The 23,207-nt window shown below is 39.6% G+C and overlaps 4 protein-coding genes across 8 annotated transcripts in view; 2 read left to right on the plus strand and 2 right to left on the minus strand.

The window, feature by feature from the left end:
• Positions 1–491: 491 nt before the first annotated feature.
• On the plus strand, positions 492–1,343 carry LOC120420665 (dnaJ homolog subfamily B member 13-like). The gene has a single exon (XM_039583761.2). It carries the CDS (start codon positions 507–509, stop codon positions 1,341–1,343), a length of 837 nt encoding a protein of 278 aa, XP_039439695.2. The 5' UTR covers positions 492–506.
• On the minus strand, positions 1,312–22,213 carry LOC120420666 (ADP-ribose glycohydrolase OARD1-like). Of its 3 annotated transcripts, none has more exons than XM_052711194.1 (4): positions 22,062–22,149; positions 2,075–2,135; positions 1,658–1,975; positions 1,312–1,583 (listed from the first exon to the last, which is right to left on the minus strand). In XM_052711194.1, the coding sequence occupies exons 2-4, from the start codon at positions 2,117–2,119 to the stop codon at positions 1,431–1,433; spliced, it is 516 nt and encodes a 171-aa protein (XP_052567154.1). In that variant the 5' UTR covers positions 2,120–2,135; positions 22,062–22,149; the 3' UTR covers positions 1,312–1,430. The 3 variants fall into 3 exon arrangements, with proteins under 3 accessions (XP_052567154.1, XP_052567153.1, XP_039439698.1); XM_052711193.1 differs by lacking the exon at positions 22,062–22,149 and adding an exon at positions 2,278–2,598; XM_039583764.2 differs by lacking the exon at positions 2,075–2,135 and having other exon boundaries at positions 22,062–22,213.
• On the plus strand, positions 11,759–21,938 carry LOC120420664 (uncharacterized oxidoreductase YjmC). Of its 3 annotated transcripts, none has more exons than XM_039583759.2 (5): positions 11,759–11,776; positions 16,294–16,564; positions 20,628–21,026; positions 21,092–21,663; positions 21,739–21,938. In XM_039583759.2, the coding sequence occupies exons 1-5, from the start codon at positions 11,774–11,776 to the stop codon at positions 21,895–21,897; spliced, it is 1,404 nt and encodes a 467-aa protein (XP_039439693.1). In that variant the 5' UTR covers positions 11,759–11,773; the 3' UTR covers positions 21,898–21,938. The 3 variants fall into 3 exon arrangements, with proteins under 3 accessions (XP_039439693.1, XP_039439692.1, XP_039439694.1); XM_039583758.2 differs by having other exon boundaries at positions 11,764–11,799; XM_039583760.2 differs by lacking the exon at positions 11,759–11,776 and adding an exon at positions 12,127–12,277.
• The window catches only part of LOC120420647 (uncharacterized), a 31,705-nt gene continuing 23,115 nt past the window's right edge, over positions 14,618–23,207 (minus strand). Inside the window, exon 5 of the mRNA XM_052711192.1 lies at positions 14,618–14,636. The gene's annotated coding sequence lies outside the window, so the exon portion shown is untranslated. The remainder of the gene's footprint in view (positions 14,637–23,207) is intronic.

Consider the following 23,207-nt stretch of genomic DNA (forward strand, 5'->3'; position numbering starts at 1 on the left):
GTTCTGCAATGATATTTCCAAAACAGTTGGTTCAACATACTGCGAATCAAAACAATACCGTCTACAATAACAAATTGCTTAACTTTCCAAAATTGGCGCGCCCTTTTCTCTTAGCCGAGTTTTGCAACGACTTACAAACAATATTTTTTCCATTTTTTTTTCTTTTTCTTTTACTCTGCGCTGCAGTTTTGCTATTTTGTTTTGAATAGTTTCCAAAAAGTCAGTTGAGTTTTGTTATCGATTTTCAAAACTAAATTGCTAAATAAGTTCATCCTAGCAATCCGGTTTACACCTTTCAACTAGCTTCAAGATGGGCTTCGATTACTACGCCATCCTGGATATTCCGAGAACCGCTTCTGAAGTGGACATTCGTTTGGCGTAAGAATCAATCTTCATCCAAATTCCTAATAAAATTAAAAAAATCCAATTTTAGCTATCGCAAGTTCGCCGTCCGTTGCCACCCCAAAAATGACTTCCACGATGCGCCCCAAATTCCGTTCCCTTCGATGTCCCTCGAGCACTACTGGGAACTGCTGAACGAGGCGTTCGACGTTCTCAGTAATGCCCACCGGCGTCAAATCTACGACCTGTACGGTGAAGAGGGCCTCAAATCCGGAGTCGTTACCCCGGCAGGATTCGTCCCGCCGTACAAGTTCTCCAACGATTGCATGAAGATCTACAAGGATTTTTTCGCAACCTACTCACCGTACGGGGACTTTATCGATGCCGTCACGCGGCCCCCTCCGCTGTGCGCTGATGACCCGACGGCGGTGCGCGTCAAAGGCCCGGACATTGTGCACCCCATCGAGCTGAGCCTGGAGGAGATCTTCCACGGGGCGATCAAGAAGATGCGAATCATCCGGGAGGAATTCGCCGACGAGGCGCAGGTTGAGATGGTGCTCGTGGAGGACACGATTCCCGTGCACGTCCCGCCGGGAGTTCCGTCCGGGACGAGCATTCGATTTCCGGAAGCTGGCAATCGCGGACCGAAGATTATACCGTCGGATATTGTGTTTGTCGTGACGGAGAGCAATCATGACCGTTTTCGCCGAGATGGCGTTGATTTGCATGCGGTTCAGAACATTTCGCTGGAAAATGCGTTGATTGGGTTTTCACTCGAGATTGAAGGGATCGATGGGAGGCAGATCGTAACGCAAATAGTCGATATTGTTGACCCGCACTACGTGAAGATATTCGAGGGTGAAGGGCTTCCATTTCCTGAAGACACTACCCAACGTGGAGATCTGTTTGTAACATTTGAAGTTAGCTTTCCAAATTTCATTCCAAAGGAACTGAGGGAAAAGTTTCGGACCGTATTTCAAGAACTAAACTGCCCTGAATAAACATTTATTTGAGATTTCACAATTCAAAACCTTACCCTACTAAGGAACATGACCACTACCTGGTGTCGCCTAAACAAAACTCCCATTTTACTTCTTCGGAACGAAGTTATACACGACGACCTCGAAACCATCCCCTGTCCCGAAAGTTGTGTTCAATATGCCCTTTACCTTGGGCCACTCCAACCCATCGATGCCACAGCCAATCCGAGGAATCGCCAGCTTTTTAGCACCATTCTCCAGCTAAAACCAAATCCAAGTCCGTTAAAAAAGATAACCCCACCCCACCAAAACAAACCCCAAAACACACAGCTTACCATGTGCTTCCGCATGGCCTCCAGCGACCGCGTAAGATCGCCGTACGTGGGCTTGTCGTAGCTGCCCTCCTTCGTGATCAGATAGTACACGAACCGGCCGCCGTCTTTCAGCACGGCCACGCCACCGACACCCACGCTTTGGGCGCGCAGCTCGTCCACGCCCTTGAACAGCTGCTTGAAGCGGACGGCGATTCCGGCGCCCATCTTGAGGTCCGACGCGACGCAGTGGGCCAGCGAGTGGTCCTTCGGGGCGGCAAACAGGTCGCCGTCGAGCTCGCGGACGCATTCGGACGACGCGGATGAGGACATGGTGGCGATCTGAAAAAAAAAATGCTTTTAATTTCATGAAATTTGATAACCAACACGACGAGCTTTCAATATGACAATTATGACAATTATTAACCATTTCCGTGGTACCTTGGAATCGGTTCCGAAGTGGCCACAGTTCTCCTGAACCGACATAAGGCAGTCAGCGTTCCTACACCCAAAGGAAAAATATATATCAAAATCTGTAACAGTGGATTTGCTGCAGAAAATGTTATATTTTATAACAGTTTTTGCAGCATGCTCATAGCTCATTTTTCCCGCGTATAAACATGTCAGCGATCTGCAGTTCTCACCAACACATATAATGCTGGCGCGTCCCCGAGCAACACTCCAGAGAGAAGATTATGTTGGTGCTCTGTCCCTCTCAATTCATCAAGCGTCCATGGCGCGGTGGTAGCGTGTCGGACCAGTAATTAAGAAGTTGATGGTTCAAGCCTCGTTCTGTTTAGTTTTTTTTTTCTCCAATACAATCAATCAGCCGTCGGTAATGTCGATAATTGTCGGTAACGGGCAAAAATGTCATACCCCTATATCGCAAAAAATGCATGAGGACAGTTTTCATGCAGATTTTGATATACTTTCATGCCGCCATGCATCACAATCATGCGACTGCCAGTTGGGTGTTCAAATTCAACTTTTTTGCACCAATTCGATGTTTGTGCCAAAATTTAGCCATTTACTATTTACGTTCTTTTCTACTTTGGCTCTGCTTGAGTTCACGTTTATTTAAACGTTTAACAACACTGAAAAAAAAATACAAAGATAATTTGATTTGCGAAATTGTGGAGACCTACTTCACATCACAATCGATAGCGATATATATTCCAAGAAATATAGCTTTTGTTTTATCCCCTATACCTTACCTCATTGAATCAACCGGTAGATTCTAAGAACTGCGATTACAGTTAAAATTTTATCAACATGTATTCCGCTGATTAGCTACATTTCTTGAAAAACTTCTGCCAGTTGCTATTGGGTTCTGAAACCTATAAGTTAGCAGTACCTTTCGCTTCCAGCTTTTTTGTTTAGTGAGCATCGGAAGGTAAGCGTCATCTACATAAGTGCAAAAGCTTTTTTTTTTGAAATTAAATATGTCTTTATTGAACATTCTTATAATAATTACATTTCTTTTACATGCTAAGTGGTATGGCCTAATGCTCTTCATCTTTGTTGTATTTTTCGTTTTATTATTAACTGATCACATTTATTTTATTTTCTTCAAATTGTTTTACATTTTTGCGTTGAATCGAATACATTTGGGTAAAAAAGAAAAAAAATCACTTTAACAACTAATCCTTAAACTTAAAACTAAAAAAAATAAATTCATTGAAATATTCAAAATCACTAGAACGAGTAAACTACGTACTGTATTTTAAGATGAATGCTCCAAGAGTTCTTACTTGTTCCTGACGAGTTTTGCAACCACGCAGTGTTGTTGTCATCTCGATGAAAATGTTCAAAAGTTCTTGTGGTGAAAACAGGTCACTACTGCCTTCGCCCGTTGATGTTGGTTGGTTTTCCCTCGGTTGCTGACTGAAGCCTGGAGGTGTTGTATTCTCTGCAACTCTTTGCCGCTGATTCAACGGCAATGGCAGCAGATTTGGAACCACTCGAGTAGATCCTGCTCCTGGTGACGCCAAAGCAGGAAAATCCACGTCCGTGTATGCTGGTGGTGTTTTGCGACGGTTTGGTTGGTGCCTCGTCGTCGCTTGCTGCCGAATTTTTACAAACTCAGCTCGTTTTGGGCAGCTTCGATTCTTGGTCGAATGGTCGCCGCCGCAATTGAAGCATTTGGCTTCGATGTTCTCGTTGATTGTTTCGCAAGCTTGAGTTTTGTGCTCACCTCCGCAGGTTGCACAACGACTCTTGATGAAACAGTTCCTTCCACCATGTCCAAACTGCAAGCAGTTCGAACATTGCGTCACGTCACGGTGCACTGGACGATAACGTTCCCAAGTCACGATGATGTTGAAAATTGCCCGAACTGCTTTCAGCTCAGACGGCGTTGTCGATCCTTTCTCGAGATGAACCAGGTACAGTTGATCACGATACTTGATGTCCTTGTTGTGTCTCGTCATCTTGAAGACTTCGATCACGTTCAACTTAAGAGTTTTGAGCTCTTCTTTCAGCACACTCACATCCATGTCGTACAGACCTCGGAGGACCTGTTTCATGGGGCGTTTACCTGGGTCGTCATGGCTGTAGTATTCAATCTTTGTGTTGTTCAGGAAATCCCGAACGTAGTTGTAATCCTTTCTGGTAGGTAGCAGAATTTTGAGTCCATCAGCACACAAGCGAATGGAAGCTCGTAAAGCACCAGATTTGATAAACCCGGTCAGCCACTTTCGCACCGAATCCGATGACGATGTTTTCACAAAAATGGGTGGCAACTTTTCCCGTCGTTCAAATTCTTCCTTCTCGCTTACGTCCACAGGGAGGGTAGCGAACTGGTTTCCAGACGAATTTTGAGCGTCCTTGCTCAAACTGCCTGGCTTTGCAGGTAGCGCTTCGGCATTCTTTAGCTTCTTCAAATCTGCCGATCCTGCTGGTGAGGACCGCCTCTTTTTTTGCCGTTAGGCATTTTTTGCACTTTTAAAGCACTTTTCAGGAGCTAATATCCAGGAGTACCTCACTGTTTGGTGTTCCACAAGGGAATCTAGTGCAAAAGCTTTCATGCATGCGATCTGCTCACTTTGTAACTACAACCGTATTGGGACTAATTGTGAAACTAAACTCTAAAATTAGAAGAAAAAAATGACTTAGTTTTTCGTCCTTTTCACTTTTCTTCTAAGACACTAGTCATCTATCCACCTATCAGTTTCCTTTCTTCTAATATTTTAGGGTTTAATTTCACCGAAAATTACTTATGGGACCATCCATAAACCACGTGGACAATTTCAATACAAAAAACGCTGACCCCCCCTCTTAAGCTGGTTTATGGATGGTCCCTATAAGCCCGTAATTCAACTGATATAATTGCCGAACAAATATCCTCTTTTCTTCCAGGTGATTTTTTAAAATGCATATCTTTGTTAAAACACTTGCCGATAAAATAATTTACATCGAAAACATTAAATCATCTGATACCATTGAAAAAGTGAAAGCTAAAATTCAGATTGAAGAGGCCATTCCACCACTTCAGCAACGTCTCATTTATGCCGGCAAACAACTGGAAGATAACCACACGATAGAGCACTACAAAATTAAAAAAGGAGTGACTCTTCATTTAGCGTTGCGTCTCCATGGAGGTTGTATGTTAAATTTTTAAAGTATTATGATTGCAAACGGAATGGCTTCAAAATAACAGTACTCCAAGAAAATATAAACGAAACACTGTAAAAAATATCAAAAGCCATCTGGAAATAAAAAGAAAACGGGTCTGAAAACATCCGAATAACACACCGGAACAATTTATTTCTCTAAGTAATATTTTTTAATAAATTCAAAAGGTTTCCTTAAGTTTGTCTTTGACTACTGTTTGACACAATGCAAAATACTACTTTTTTGTGACCCCACAAATGTCGCGATTCCTGGTCATAAAAATAGTTAGTACCAATGGATAGTGTCCGGCTAGGCTTTTGTTTTTAATTTTGATAATCATTATTGTTGAAAAGCGCAGAAAATATCACAGAAAAAACATTATTTGACATTTAAAATAAAAAAAATCGCAGAAAATAAAAGTTAATAAGGCTATTTTGCTGTGTCGAAAGAAAATACTGCTTTGCTTTGGGAGCGTTCTTTTTCACGATTGGGGTAGAGGGGGTCAACGATTGTGTAACGTAGTGCGTCCATCCCGGAAATTCCCGGGATTCTGCCAAAACCAGAAACTTCTGAATCCCGTTTTTTTGAGACATATTTTCTTCTAGTTGTCCCGTAATTCAAAAAAAAGCAAACAAAATTTTCACTGCGTATTGTAAAAAAGTTAAACTGTTGAATACTGCGTAAAACCAGCATTAAAATTGTGAAAAATTTAGTTAACGGATCCGCTTTTTTATTTAATTACAAAGACGTTACATGTATTTAGCGATCCGCAAAATAACAGAATCGAAGAGTAATACCTTGTTTTTTTTTAACACTCGTGGTATTCAAACAACTCGGCGAACCTTGTTTTATATATGGGTCATTCCATCTGAAGCGGAACAGCATTTGAAAATAACCCTCTCCGATCCTGCTCAAATTTGGCAGGGCTGTTGATACTATCAAAACATGCAAGAATCCCGAATTTCATCCAAATCGGACCACCCCCTCCATTTTTGTACCTCCCCAAAAAATCGACTTTTTGGCGATTTTTGACCAAACCTCCTAGTTTCAAATGACGATAACTCAGGAACCACAAATCTTAGAGGGTCGGTCTTAGACTCAATTTTGAAGGCAATTGGACGTAGAATCCATTTCCGTGATCAAAATGTTGTTTAATTTATTTTTTCTACCTGTATTGCGCAATTGAAAACTTTAATTGGCCGTATCTCAAAACAGCCCAACTTATTTTTTTTAATTTGACCTCACCATCGTGTTCCCCGGCCAATTTTACATAAGAATCACTTATCGACAGAAATGAATATGTTTCGTTCCAGAGATATCGAATTTTTAAGTTTTGTGTTTTCGAGATTACCTACATCAGCTTCATTCGCTGCATCTGCTAGAAGCACACAAGCGGGCTGATCAATAACTGCTACCTGGTCATTTATTGAAATAATATTTCATCATAAATAATCATTATCAATTTGGGCAAAAAATAACTGTATAACACTGTAGGAAACTGGAGTTTAATCGCGAATGTTTATTTGCTCAAAAAAATTAATTAGGTGAATTTCTGTGCTAACCCACAGGACAGAGCAATAACGACACACAATAAAGTGCAGAATTGGATTCCGACGAAGCGAGCAGGAAAATGCAATTAATCTTGTTAGTAACACTGAACAATAAGTGTACGATACATTATTGAGTAAAAAATATGAATTAAAATGAATAAAATTTGTTGATGCGTTGTACTCTAGTGAAGGACGATCACAAGGAGTAGGTAGGAAAAGAATTTCTGGAAAGTATAAAATAGAAAAATGTAAGCAAATCACAAAGTTTGATCTGCTTCAAAGCGGCTAATTCCCCAAATTTAGTTGCGATGATTTCGACACCGTCCGAACAACAGTGTTTTTTTGTTCTATCACGGCTGCTGTCCTCACGTATGAAGATTTTTTTTAAATTAAATGTACCTACCTTGACCAAAATCATCTTTCAATCAAATGGAGCTGGCTAACAATATAAAAATTGATTTAATATGATCAATCTGTTAAACCATAAATCAGATTTGCCAAATTATGGTAAAGTGTCAATAGTAAACTATAATAATGATAATAATAATAATAAAGCAGGTTTTGGGGTTTTTGCTGAATGGCACTATTTTGCTACCGCCCACGATAAAGGCCCTAGTCATGGCCTCGGAGGTACTCTGAAACGGTTAGCAACACGTAAAAAAACGGTGCATTCAAAATAACCCAATAAATATTCCTTTCACAAAAATACATTGATCTAGGTAGGTATCAGCCATTTGAATAAATATTTGCGTAATTTTTTTGAAATTTAAATTAAATTATTCATCTCCCAGAACACCAGGTAGCAGTAATTGATCGGCCCGCCTGTGTGCTTCTAGCAGATGCGGCGAATGAAGCTGATGTAGGTAATCTCGAAAACACAGAACTTTAAAATTCGATATCTCTGGAACGAAACATATTCATTTCTGTCGATAAGTGATTCTTATGTAAAATTGGCCGGGGAACACGATGGTGAGGTCAAATTAAAAAAATAAGTTGGGGTGTTTTGAGATACGGCCGTTTCAAGTTTTCAATTGCGCAATACAGGTAGAAAAAATAAATTAAACAACATTTTGATCACGGAAATGGATTCTACGTCCAATTGCCTTCAAAATTGAGTCTATGACCGACCCTCTAAGATTTGTGGTTCCTGAGTTATCGTCATTTGAAACTAGGAGGTTTGGTCAAAAATCGCCAAAAAGTCGATTTTTTGGGGAGGTACAAAAATGGAGGGGGTGGTCCGATTTGGATGAAATTCGGGATTCTTGCATGTTTTGATAGTATCAACAGCCCTGCCAAATTTGAGCAGGATCGGAGAGGGTAATTTTCAAATTTGCACTTTTTCGTGCACAGTTGAGATGGAATGACCCATATGTACGACAAGTACTAAAAAGTGATAAAAAATAGTTTAACATAAAAACAAATGGTTTTTCGTTTTTGTTTTCGTTTTACGGAGCAAGGTGGGGGACGCGGCCTCAAGTCAGTACAAGTCCGGTTTCTTGTGCTTGTGGTAGTGGCCGAACTAGTATTGCATACAAAATTAACACCACCGGAAGATATAGGGGATCGGGAGGGGGAAGATGAAAGAAAATTAGTGTAGGTGTGAGTAGTAAGAATAGTGGATGACTTGAGCAGTTACGTTAATCTAACTTTAAAACTGAATAAAGGAAAACTGAAATTATGATTCAATCAAAAACTAATTTGAGATTTATACAAAGGGAACCTATGATGTATTTCAAATTTAAAGGAAATCAAATAAATTTACTGGAAAATGAAAGCTAACTAAATCTTGAGGCCTTTTTTCTGTTCCCCGTTCTGTCGCGTCCGTCAGTAGTCTTGTCTCACATTACAACTAGAAGCAGATCTGCCAATTAAATAGTCCACTTTGACCAATTTAACTAATTATTTATGCCCAATAATTAATTTCAGGAAAACTAACTAACTTGTATCAACAACCCCAACTAAACTGTCTGAAAGTAACTTGAATCAAGTTACAAGAGTATATCCCTATCATACCTTATTTAAACTGCCATTTGAGTTAAAGAGATAAACTCCTGTTCACAAAACCCATGTGTCCGTTTTAAAATTTTAGGCTCCATTTGATCGTCAAAACTCCAGCAGATCCTCGATTCGCAACAATGGTCGATACAACCACAATCTGAAAACCGTTAGTTCGACAGATTAACGAATTTTTTCCGATATCATTTCCTTATTGATTGATTGAGACTTAATGGATTTTATTGACAATTCCGAATGGTTAATATACCATATAAATTGAAATTAGAGGTTCTGATAGCTTTACTTAACTCGCTTACACATATATGCACTGCAATCTGGAACTATTAAACAACCTAAAAGTCCAACAATGCCTAGAAAAGGCTTCTCTTACTGTTCTGCCCACCATTGAAAAAACGGCTAATATCCACTTTTGGCAAAAACGAAATATTAGCACCAGTTGGTAGAGGATGTTCCAAAGCATCTCCTGGAACTTGCATTTCACTGAAATAGTGTTTAGACTTGGCTGCCGATGCGAAAAACCAAACGATGACCTTGATGGAGATTTTGTTCAATTCAATTCAATTTTGTTTTATTAGTGGTACTTATCGGTGTACAAGTTGTGGTATTTAAAATACATTAAATAGAGATATGGGGTTCCTTTCAACTATTACTAAGTACACAATAATCTTTCGATGTTTTGAACTTTGAAAAGGGGGTGACAGGAGCAGGAAAAAACTATCAAAAAACCTACAAAAAAATTACTTAAGGAAGGGGACAGGGAAAGGAAAACTTAATTCTAAAATGCAAAGCAAGCCAGAGCACTTCCGGCGTCGTAGATCTTCAGCACGCGTAGCACTCTACCCTGCTCCCACGTACTTTATCATCAGCTCGCCGAGGGCCATGAATTGCTGTTCCTTATTCTGGCAAGCACGGAAACGGGTAAACATTTCCCGAGCCAGAGAAAGGAACTCAGTTAGAGTGAATAGATCAGCCCCTCCAGCAGCAGCAGCAGCAGAAGTAGACGTTTCATCGCTAGCCGAGGCAGTCACGCTAGCGTAGGTACGCCCCCAACCAGGTGGATGCGTCAAACGTGGGACCGTCGAAGACGATGATTTAGCTGGTTGTTTGTTGGCTGGTTTCTTCCGCTGCTTCTCCAGCACCTCGAGATAACTCTTCCGAGCGGGACACCCGCGAAAATTTGCTGTGTGGTTCCCTTGGCAGTTGACACACTTGACCAAAGCTTTATTTCGCTCAGCGTTGTCATTGTCCCCAAGGTTCGTCCTCCGAGGTAGCGAGCACTGGTCTGTGAGATGGGCCTCCCCGCATTTCACACACTTGGGAGGAAGCGTGCAATTGCGAGAGCCGTGTCCGAAGCGTTGACATCGGTGACATTGCGCTGCGTCCGTAGGTCTCTTGGCAAAGTACCTCCAGCTCACAACGAAACCGTCAAGTGTTTTGATACGGCGAAGGTCCTGAAGCTTCACTGACCCCCGATCGAACACTAAAAGGTAAAGTACGTGTTCGCCAGTCACCGTCTCGGTACTGGACAGAACACGAATTTCCTGGGGATGCACGTCGTACGCGTCAAGGACTTCAGCCAGCTGCGTTGCGGTTACTGGGACATATCCGGTTAAGACAATTTTAACCGGAAGCTTGTCCCGCGATGCGTATGTGAAATACGGTACGTTGCCTTCTTTTAGCACAGTTTGCACTTTTTCAAACATAGGACGGTTAAGTGTGCTGATGCGCACGCTGCTTTTCAAGATTAAAATCTCGTACTGGCAACCAGCTCGAGACAGCAAATTGTCTATCGCCGCGCCGGGATAGTCTGGTATTACAATAGGCACTTGCCTCTTGTTTTTGATCTTTGCTTCGTCCTCAGTTTCCATACCGTCGGCTGGATTCTGTTTGTCGTCGTCGTCGTCACCATTGTCTTCGTTCAGCACATCGTATGTGTTGGATGTTTTAATTGCGTTTGAGCTTGTTGGCACTGTTTTGCCTCCGGAGGATGAAACCCCGGACGTTCCTGCAGATTGCTGGTCCATGGCCGTTTTTTGACGGGTTTGTATAGGGCTTCTTGGGCTGTACCCAGGATGGAGTTTCGAAGGGTCAGGGATATCCTTCGGCATGTTCAGGAAGACGGACGGTGACCAAGTCCGTTTGGTGGCGTCCGAGTTTTTCGCAACTCGGCCTGGTGAAGCACCACGAGCTGAATTCGGCCGAATAAACGGATTGCGGCGCTCCGGAACGGGCTTATGTCCCCCCGGGGGAGCCATTCGCGGATAGTTTTGTCACTCGCGTTGGAAAAAAAAATCGAAAAAAATTTGCGGAGCACAGAAGAAAGTGAACTTGCTGGCTCAGAGTTGCCAGTGCTTCCGATGGAGATTTTGTGACAAACACTAAAACGCGTTTTTCTCGGAATACTTGATTTGGCATAATAGCCGAATTTTCAATTATGGGTAGTGTTGTGCGTAAGCGTTGCTTTGCTTTATAAATTTCTACCAAAGCTAACGATGCATAAAAAAAATGGTTTATGGAATATTATGAACAAAATGTTTTTTTTGTGAAGCTTCTAATTCTAAAATACTTCAAAACCAAATTCAACTATCACGTCTCAACTGTGCCTGCCTCCCCCTACCGCGCATTCGCACTCGCTGCTCCGAATCGGTCGCCCTCGTTCATTGATGGATAGCAGCGTCGCGACGCTCGCTCCGGCTGCCGCCGCCTGCTTTATCCACGTTTATCTCGAGCGCGCGCGGTACTCACACACTCACACCCAGCAAAGCCCGGGTATCGCGCTTGAACATGTGTTGCTTGCTTTATGACCGCGCTTGCATGTGTGTGCATCGGAATGATAACAAGAACGTAAACAAAGCTTTGTTTGTGGTGGTGTTCAACTTTGTTTCCCGTCGTTGACTTCTTACAGCCAACCTGTTGTTCTTGGAGGCCTTTCTCGCGAGTTTCGTCGATAAAAGTAACGAAAATGGTATGAAAAAGGAAACCGACCAAGTATGTATTTGGTATGAATAATAAATGTTTAATGCGTTCGTACAAGAACCTGTTCTACCTTACACGAAGCATAACCCTTGAGGGACCAACACTCATCGTGACCTGGTTTTCTGGGGCTGTATCGATTTTCTGAATTTACCGAGTTCTCGTGTTCCACCTTCCTATAGTGGCTGGTGCGTTCTCACTCGTTTGTTCGCCGAAGAATCCGATTGTTGGATATATTAATTCACGGTGTTGTCGTCGCGCGTTCATCGCAGGGCATTTATTTTTAGGCCAAAACGAACGCTTTTTTTCTACTAAGTAAAACGAAGAAATTCTTCACACTGTGTGTGCAACGCCAGGCCAAAGTCAGTGAAGACGCGCTGATCCATTGGTCAACACCCACCGGACTCAGAAGCCCTGTGATCTGCCGTTCGTTAGTTGGTGAATAGTGACAGTGGTGAAGATTGTGTAGTGGCTTTTCGCAATAAATTATAAGGTATAGTACCCGTGTATTAGTGGATGACTGAGTAGACGCAAAGTCGTCAGTGAACAAGAAACGCAAATCAAGCTAATTCAAGAACTGTGTAAATTACATAATGGGGAAATGCATTTGACAGAGTGCAACTACAAGTGCAGTTTGGAGTGCAGTGCGAAAAAGTACTCCTACGTACGTGCTGCACTTTTCGTTGATAACTATTACTAATACTGTGTTGGTGCAAATATTAGTGCGGAAGGGAAACGACGCTAGATGGATGCAATTTTGCAATTCTGGATCGAATCTATTAAGCTGTCACTGACGTAATGTTCCGGAATTCCCTGTTTGTTTATAAATTGAAAGCTTCTAAACAAAATTTTAAGTTGAAATTATTGTGCAGGGTCTTTTTTTCAAAGTCTTGTTTTTTTCTGTAAAATAAAAGAAGAATTCTATTTTTTTTTTCAAGAATAGGTCCTAAAAGCTATTGTCTTTGATATAGTTATAAGACCATTTAAAAAATCTAGAAATATGCCTCAACTTACAAAAAAGATTCGTTTGGCAGAGCACCTAGTTTTGCCTTTATCACCTTACTGAGGAAAGGCTATAAAGTCACTCGAAAAATGAACTTCTTAATACAAGCTCCTAGACCCACTTCCACGTATACAATACATATCGACTCAGAATCAAAAACTGAACAAATGTCTGTGTGTGTGTTTGGATGTGGATGTGTGCACCGAACAATTCTCACTCAATTATCTCAGCACTGGCTGAACCGATTCGGACCGTTTTGGTATCATTCGTTCTTGGGGTCCCAAAAGTCCCTATTGAAAATTATGAAGTTTAGTAAGGTACTTCAAAAGTTCAAAAGAGCTCAAATCATCGAAGATCAGATCAAAAGTTATTAGCCTTTAAGTGTTATGTATACACTTTCTCGAGATCGGATCACAGTTAATTCGATAAAAGCAATATTCTGATCGATAATGCAATCCATCGTTTGTTGGATAATCAAAAGATACTGTAAGAATGACCCTATCTTTAGTAGGTTTAACATATTTATTTTACCAAAAACAAAACTATGTTATTATGAGGAAGGCATCAACCACCCTACGGTGGATTAGGTAGTGTTTTTTTTTTAATTAAAAAAAAAGTTAATTCGATTTTTTTTGAGACAAATTTTAATTTAAGGGTTTTGTAAATTGAATTTATTTGAAAATTTAAAAAGACTCAATTATCCGCAGGAATCGAAAAAAAAACATTTTGGATAATCGAATTACACCAAAAATGCTCTAAAGTGATTTGCAAATTTGTAATTCAAGATGGTGGCCAAAATGCCGGTGATAAAATATTGAGAAAAAAATGCAATTTTATGTTGCCTCAAACTTCTTCGAATTACGTGACACATTGTCCTACACGGAGAAAAAAAATCAAATCAAAATCAAATTATTCGCTCTACAGCATAGGGACGTGACGTTACATCGTGCTGCCATCTGGTTTTTTTAAGTGCAAGAGTAGAAAAGTGCTTAGTCATCGACTAAAAATAGACGGCGTCCTATCTCGCCCAACAAAATGAAGTCGATAAAGCAGTCGGTTTCGATGAGAAAAAGTGGAAAACGTGGTCTAAAAATAGTGACGCCATCCCCCTATTGCCTTGGAATTCTCGATTGCGAGATTCCTACTCGAAACTAGGTGTCCGAAGACTTGATTGTTGAGGCAATTGCAAACCTCTTTTTACACCCAAGCTTCCATTCACCCCGGGATTCAAACTGACGACTTTTGGATTGTTAGTCCAACTGCCTACCAGGGACTCCACCGAGACAGGACCCAACACGGAGAAAAAATAGTTCCCAAAATCGTGAACAAGCGTTCATGAAAATGGGAACCATGAACAAAGTGTTCAAATCCCATGGTACGTTTTTTCTCCGTGTAAGGGGTTAATTTGATCCCTGATCACGAAACCGTGATATTTTTCGTTATCTCGTGACGGAGTGGCGGTACAGTCCTTTGCATTTTTAAACATTCGAAAAATTACGTGTTGCTCAAAAACAGAATCAAAGAAAACCTCCATCATTTTCTTTTACTTTACTGTAAATAATCGTGTGTCATATCATTAGAAAGAAAATTAAATATTTTTTTGAATTCGTTTTAATTTTAAAATTCGTGTATGCAGGATTATTTTTTTAAGTTAACTTCAAATTTGTAAAGCAGACAGGTACAACCATTTTTTTAAATAAGTAGGTTTGCTTGCACCATCACAAGTTATCACGATTTTGCGGAAAAAGGTTCAAAACAAAAAATGTATCGAGGATTCGTGATCAGGGAACAACACTACCTCTTAAGACAAAGTTTCACGCAAACCGAAGAGGGGTCTGGGCAGCTTTTTCTGATTTCGTGTGAGTTGGCAGAGAATGATGTAAATGAATCATTGCTTCAAATATTTCCTTCCAAAATGTTTATTTTGCGCAATTGTTTTTTTTTATAAAGCAAAATAAAAGAAAAAGTATATATTGTTTTTGATACCTTCAACAAAGTCAAGAGACCGAATAGAGGAAATCCGTTCTAGATTTAATTTTTGTATCAAAATTACCACCGTGGTCATAGAGTACCTAAGTACCTAAGCACAAGCGAAATTTATATTGTCGAACGCAAAAGTCGTCACCTTAAGGCCGTTGCAAATATTTTTTGAAGTTTATGTCCATTGGTTCTGACCAAAGTCGAGGAGGGGGGCAAAAAAATATAAAAATATAAAAATTTTAATTACAAGCCTAGGTTTCAACATTTGGATGGAAAAAGTCTTTTAAAATGCATACAGTTGCTTTTCAATTATTAGTTTTGAAAATATCGAGGTATTGACGGAATTTTTTTTTCGCAAAAAAAAAATCTTTTTGTTGGGCTGTATATTGGTATTTCATGAAAATTTAAAATGTTTTCAAAGGAGTTCAAACATGCTGAATATGATTGAGTTGATTAAACTTAAACTTTCATTAAAATTTTGAAGTTTTTCGAATAAATATTTTTTTTGCCCCCTGATTATTCCCAATTTTGAAGGGGGGGAGACATAAACTTTGAAAAATATTTGCAACGGCCTAAATTGGTTCTATCATAAATAAATTATTTAAAAGATTTTCCTTCCAAGAAAAAAAGCATGTCTTTTTAATATGAACAAAAAAATTACTTAAGTTTTTTTTAAAGTGTATTTTTTCCTGAATTTGCTGTAATATTTATTTGAAATCAATTAAAAAATTACAGTCAACATCTTTGTAAAATAAACTAGAATTTCTGGAACAAATTTCAGTTAAGTTTGTTACCTGTTTAAATGCTGCTAAATGAAGAATAAATTTCGTGTAATTATTACTTTAAACTGAAATAAACTACACAACAGCACACCATAAAATCCCTGCACAACTGACTTCTCAGTTCTTTAGAAACCTCTCGAGAAAAAAAACAACGCACGCTTCCCCTTCTGTTTGCTTCTCTCAAACTCAACTGCGCTTTAGTTCGCCCCATTTTTTTTGTTATGTTGCGACGCATAATTTCTTCCCCATTCATTTGGAAAATCACCTTCCAAAACAGTGAGCAATGTGACGACCGATGTAAAGGCTGTTTGATTTCGTAAGGCATAATAACACTCAGAACGGAAACTGGCGCCATGAAAGTATAATTCACTGCACAGAAAAAAAAATCATGGTAATATTACATCTGGGAAGGGGTACATCTTTTATGTCAGAAAAAAAGGTGTAATTTTACCTCTGGAAATGTGTAATTTTACCAGTTTTCTGGTGTAATGTCACTTTTTCAGTCTGAATTGAGGTAAAGTTACATCATAAAAGAGGTAATATTCAACCTTCCAAAATTACAGCTTCCAAATTTACATTATTTTTTTCTGTGTGTTGGATATTTTGACACCAAAAAATGTTAATATTAATGTTATTACTACGATTCTTTTTTTTTTACTTTTTGCTTTAAATGTTTGTTTTTAATATTTTGGCATATTTTTTTTCAATTATTTACACAATTCTTCATCCAATTCTTCCCCCCAGATCTCGATCTCAAGGCCACCCGCCCGAAAACCGTTGAAACGCAACATTGAAAACATAATGCTCGCAGCATCGGCCGTTGTTCACCGGCACGTGGCGTCGTCATCGCTTCGGCGTGTATTGGTGGCCGTTTCCCCCCATGCCCCCTCACAACGGCAGCAAGTCCATCATCATCATCACGATGCTGGCAGCAGCTGCAGCACAGTCGCGTTTGGTCCACGGTGGGGACAGGAAGCAAATCTGGTCGGAGGTGCCGGATTCTACAGCAGCAGTGGTAAGTTGGTGCGATTAACCAAAAAGGTTGGCGAGCACTGGAAGGCTAATTGTGTTGCGTTGAAGTTCAAGATAAGGTTGAAGTGTTTTATTGCGAAAAAAACAAGAAATAAAAATATAAATAAGCTCGCGACGATCTCGTGTGCAGCTGGTACCTACTTGAAGTTCGAACAAGTGTCTGACGAAAATGGATTCCAGCTTAAAACACATGTGCACAAGTGAACTAACGTGTGTAAACAAATGACTCCTATAGCACTGTAAGATCAATGAACGAACGACGAAACAGTCGCCGGCAAGAATGTGCCAGTTTTAGCTTGATAGTAATTATATAAACGTGATTTGTGGACGTGAATGTCATACCCAGAAGGTGCTCTGTGATAAGTTCCGAATAAAACATATCGCTGGTGGACGGCAGCGATGGCTTCAGGTCATCCAGGACCTTGGCAATGCAACGTGCCAAGGTGAGCAAAGGCGCCAAAACTGCCAACACAACAGTTGGCTATTAAATTGTGCGGAAATTTGAAAAGGCTCAATTTAATTTTAATTTCATGCAATTGCTGGATTTACTTTTTTGTATTGACGGCTACTATTGTACACTCAACCCCCGGTGGTTGGTCACTTTTTCGTTTGACACTTTTTTAGTTTGTACCCCGTTGGTTGGTCAAAGTCAAACTAAAAAGTGGCGCTCACGAATACTTTAAAAAAAAAAGTTTGGTAGTGTGTGTGAACTCCGTGTGAAAAGGGAGTCAAACTAAAAAGTGACCCCATTCGTTTGACAACAGTTGGTGTCAAACCATCGGGGTTTGAGTGTAACAGTTCGATGAAACATCGTCACATGCGTGCTATCTTGTGACACGTCCTATCTTTTTACAGCAGACGTGTCACAAGATAGCATACAAGTGGAAATGAGAATTCTTGATATAGAGCTCAGAATTGGCAAATTAAAAAAAAATGTTATACGTAGAATGCTTGTACAATAGGGTGACAGTAAAAAAAAAATCTACATCAGGGATACCTTCTGAATCAATCTGACAACAAAAAGTTTAGGGGTCGCTTCATACAATTACTATATATCGATAATCGCAAAAATGTATGCAGAAAAACATCGTATCAGTATTTTTCTACCAGGTGGCGCGGATCTCGTCTTAAACTGTCCAAGTGTGAGATTCTCGTAGGAAATTTAATTTCCTACAATTTTGTCAAAGGGTGCAAAACGATCCGAGTTGATCCTGATTGTTGATGATTTTTTAGTAAAAAGTATTTTTTAGTAAAAAGTATATAAGCCGATTCCTTTTCATTGCATTGCTATGCGGAACTAGCACGAGTTTCTTAAAAAAAACACTTCGACAGGTTAAATTTTGTAGTGTGCTAGTGCGCGTGAGAGCTGGCTTAGATAACTCTATAGTCTTATAGATTTGATCTTTTTTGAAGTGAAAAAATATTTAAGAGTGTAGCCCTATATTGGACTTTAGCGGCAGAAATTCGTTAGCTTTATTTACGTAATTACAACATATTTGTTCATCAAGTGGACGAATAACATTTCTTGATCAAATTTTTAGCATACAAATCTCTACGAAATAATGACATTTCATTAGTTTTTGGAGTACATATAATTCGAAACGCGTTTTAATTTGTTGTTTTACTTCCATATTTCATATGATTTAAAACACTCAAGGGCACAAAAGCGGGTACTACTTTGGATATGCTCAACTATACCTACATCAGGGAAAACATAAAATCGTTCTGAAACTATTCTTTTCTTCTATTCTTCTAAATATCGAGTTAATTTGCAAATCTAGAGTTTTTTTAAAAGGCCCTATTGTGCAAAGTTCTTTGTCGTTTTGATGATGTGTAATAAAACCACCTGCATCTTTTGCTTGAAAACAAACTTTTCATTGTTTTGAGTTTTGTTTTTTTTTTTTGCATAAATTCAGTAATATTTTACTGAGTTTTCATTAACTTAAATTTCAGGAAACGATTCAGTTATTTAGATTTTACTGAATTCTCAGTTAACTGATATTAGTTACTTTGATAGAAAATTGACTGAAATTTCAGTAAAAAGGTTGTCAAAACAACTGAAATTTCAGCAAAAGAAACGTCAAATTATGGCAGTTTGACAGATCATTTGCTGAATATGTTTCTAAAGATCACAATACAATATTCAAAAAAACAACACACTTGAACGATGATTTTCTCTCGGCAGCATCCAAACACTAAGTCAGAAGTGACATTTCAGTTTGACAGATATGTAGTTACTGTTTTTTCAGTAATGTTTTTGTTTATTACCGAATTTCAGCAAATGTGATGATTACTGAATCGCATTCACTTATTTATTTTACTGAAATTGCAACCTCAAATTTGCTCTGTATCTGAAGGACGGTGGACAATGTAATGCATTTCTGAAATTGATAATTCGTTAATTGGGTACTTAAGCCCTATGTAAATTTTTATGTACAACGGTTAAAAACACGATTAAAAACCATTTCTGATCACTTTTTTTTCGTTTTAATGCAAAAAAAATATTTGACAACACAACATTTTTTCGATGGATTAACTATGGTCCCCTTGGAACGAGCTGTCAAGTGGGAGCTTTTCTGTCAAGAAGGACCGCGAGGTTAATTTTTCAAAATTGATTTAAAAATCCATTTTAAACTCTTTGTGGTCGTACAAAGGGTCATTGTAGGTACTCAGAAAAATAAGCTTTATCGCTGTTAACAATAATATCAGCAATCTAAGCTTCATTTTAGGACCCAATTGATCGATAAACTGTTTGTTTACAAAAGGCGCTTAGGACCTTTTGCAAACTAATCCAAGAAATGGATTGAAACTTGATGTTTTGTGAAAGTCAAGCTCATCGGCGTGACATGTTATCCATGTTACTTTGCTCTGTGTGCTTTTATGAAACTTGAATGAACCTTGCTGATTCGCCCAGGAGATTGTTGGGGAGACTGCCCCGAGTCTCGAGTTTTTTTTTTATTCTTCTTTCGGCAAAAAATGCTATTTTCCTCACTTTGAATTTATTATACCATGTAAATCAGTTAAGTCATCGAAAAAAAAAAAATGTCACAAATATCACTAAAAGTTATGCGTATTTTCACAAATTCTTTAGTTTTGAGATTTCTAAACATGTTTTTAACTTATGCATCATGGAAAGAACCGTAATTGGCAGTCGGGTTTGATAGTATCTGATAAATATGCATTTTTCCTCAAATTATTTCTTGAATTCATTTGAAATTCGGAAATTCCTGTTTATAAAACTGATTTTAGGTTGTTTTGTTACATCAACATTTTTTATATATTTCCCAACACTTGAATTTGAATTTATTTACTTTACATCGCCTAGAAGATTGATGATAAGAAGAGTTGTTTTATTATTTTTTATTTAATAGTTATTTACAAATTTTGAGAAACAATTAATGACTGGATCATTTAATTCATTTTCGTCACATAAAAATTTACTCTTTTTGTGTGCGTAAAAATATCAAATTTTACTTACCACGCACATCGTATGAATGAAGTGTTTTTATTTTTGCGTTTTATTGATGTGAGATATTTTCGTCTACGGTTGATTCTTATATTTTCAAGTGGAAAATAAAGTTGAAGAGGCAACGAAAAAGAAAAAAAAAAACAAAACTATAGCGCTCGCCAAAGACAAAAGTCACCTTCACCCAATCAGCTGTTCAGTTCGGTTTCAGTAAAATTAGCTTTGCATTCGTTGAGATCGTATATTATCTCCTGAATCGACTGTAATCATTCTAGGTTAGCGTGCCTGCTTTTACGATGGTCTTCATAATCTATCACACAACATGGTAAAAATGACTAGGCAGATGGCCACTTAGCGACCCGGCGCGAAACCTGTCGAGACAAACAACACTTACACGGATGTCCAAAATATTCCACAACCAACCTCACTCCCAAAATTTAGCGTGTCGCGCGATAAGCTATCAGTAACGCTCTTTCCAGTCCAGAGCCCTCCACTATCTGTGAAGCCAAGTTGTGTTTGTCCAACCGGTTATCACCGCCGTGACCAGAAGCTGACCTACCAAAAAAAAACTGTTTCCCAGTCTTTTTGCAGCGTTCGAGTGCAACGGAACAGCGAAGAACCATGGCCGCCCTAGTGAAACCTCGTCTGGTCGCCGTTGAAGAGGCCCGCCGCTTCATGGTGGAATGCCTGGTCAAGTCGCACACGCCGCTGTCCCATGCCCAGCAGCAGGCTGACTTGCTGGTGGAGGCAGATTATCGGGGACATTTCAGCCACGGCATGAACCGGCTCGAGATGTACATCAACGATCTGCACAAGAACGCGTGCAACGGGGCGGCCGTGCCGACGATTCTCAATGAGACGCCGGCTACGGCGTGGGTCGACGGCAACAACGGGCTCGGAGCGGTCGTTGGAAATTTCTGCATGGACCTGGCCATCAAGAAGGCCAAGGAGGTGGGCGTCGGTTGGGTTTGTGCCAAGAGTGAGTATTTCTTTGAAACATTTGGAGCAATGATTTCTCTAAATTAAAGGTTTTTTTTTCAACAGGATCCAATCACTACGGCATTGCCGGACACTACACGCTGCACGCGATGAAGCAAGGTTGCATCGGAATGTCTATGACGAACACTTCGCCCCTGGCAAGTCCCACCCGGAGCAAGGACGCCGCCCTCGGTACGAACCCAATCTCGGTGGGAGCACCGGCCGAAAATGGCGACGGGTTTGTGCTGGACATGGCGACGACCGCGGTGGCCGTGGGAAAGATCGAAATTCAACGCCGAAAGGGCGAACCGGTTCCGCACGGTTGGGCCCAAGATCCGGAGGGACATCCGACGACGGACGCCAACGTGGCGTTCGATACGGGATGTCTGATGCCGCTGGGAGGGACGGAGCTGACTTCGGGGTACAAAGGTTATGGGTTAGCCGCGATGGTGGAAGTTTTCTGCGGAATTATGGCCGGTTCGAACTACTCGACGAAGGTGCGCAAGTGGACGCACGCGGGAGCTGACACGGAAGCCGACCTGGGTCAGTGCTTTGTGGCGATTAATCCGGCCTGTTTTGCACCCGGCTTTGAGGGACGTATGTCCGATTTGAACAGTATTCTGCGCAACATGCCGAGGGTGAGTTAGTTTGTTCTGATAAATTCTTCAAGCTATTTTATTACTAAATATTCTTTCAAATGTTCTACTCTACAGACGGACGAATCGAAACCGGTTCTTGTGGCCGGAGATCCGGAACGCATCCACATCAAAAAGGTGGACGAAGAGGGCGGATTGGGTTACCACGAGAATCAGATCAAGACCTGCACCCAGCTGTCGGAGCGGTTGGGCGTTAAACCCATTGCTTTTGTTTAAAACAAAATGGTTTTTCTAACAGAAATCCTATCTTGCATTTACTTGTTTTTTTTTTTTCGAGATAAATGTTTTCAATCAAATCTATTGAAAAATTATTGTATAAGATACAATTGTTAGACATATCTTTCAAAAACAAAAATGAAATAAAATAAACACTTTCTTACCTTACTCAAAAATCCTGAAACGGCTAAATTTCTCAATAAACTCGACTGAACGGCACAAACTCGCACTGATAACATCCGAAAATTGTTGCAAAAACTCCAGTCACTTCAAAAAAAACACCGGCAAAATTACCCAACTTGACGTTTCTCATATAAACAAAACATCAACAACACTCTGACGTCACACGTGGGAGCGCACCTTTAAATTTCAAACACATTGACATGCGATGTTTTTGTTCGATCCCAGTCCGTGGGAAATCAGGTTGAAGATCTGAGCCCGACAGAAATGCGACTCGACGTCTGATAGAAGTCTAAAGGAGAGGGAATGATTTCTTGGGACTTTTTACAACCAAATCTGGCATGCTTTCGTTCAAAATCAAATAAAATCGATTGGTATTCGATATAATAATTTTGAAAATCCAGAATTAGCTAACAAGCGAGCTCATGTGGCCGGATCTTAAACTCTGAATCATAAAAAGCCGAGAATGAAAGGGATGATTTTTGTTTGCTCAGATTGAAGTTAAAAAATTGGAAACCCCTAAACAATGATCAAAAAGCTGCAATTTTCAGTGTAAGAACGGACCTTGACCTTTCTTATGCTCTGAGTCAGTGCGAGCGATATGCAAAATTCAAAAACATAAATGTTTTAAAATCAAATAATTTTAAAATTTGGGACCTCAAATATTCAATAACGCACAATTTTGAAAAAAAAAACAGGAAAAAATAATTCTCGCTTAGGCCATTGCAGTTTATGTCGCCCCCCCCCCCCCCCCACCCCTTCAAAATTGGTCTAAAAAATCAGGGGGCAAAAAAAAATTCAAGATAATTCAAATTTTCCATGAAAATAGAAGTCTAATCAACTGAAAACAATCTAAAATGCATTTTTCTGCATTGATAATCATGTTTAGCATGTTTGGGTTTGTTTAAAAATGTTTAGAATTTTTATGAAATTTCAATTTCAGCACTGCAAAAATTTTATTTTCCGCAAAAAATAAAACTTGTGTCAATACTTAGATATTTTGGAAACTAAAGATGGCAAACTGGACAGGTGTAAAATACATTTTAAAACACTTTTTTCATTAAAATGTTGAAACCATGGCTCGTAAATTAAATTTTTATACTTTTTTTTGCCCCCCCCCCTCGATTTTG

Source organism: Culex pipiens, chromosome 3, assembly GCF_016801865.2.
Source record: "Culex pipiens pallens isolate TS chromosome 3, TS_CPP_V2, whole genome shotgun sequence".
In the NCBI taxonomy this organism is placed as follows: Eukaryota; Metazoa; Arthropoda; class Insecta; order Diptera; family Culicidae; genus Culex; species Culex pipiens.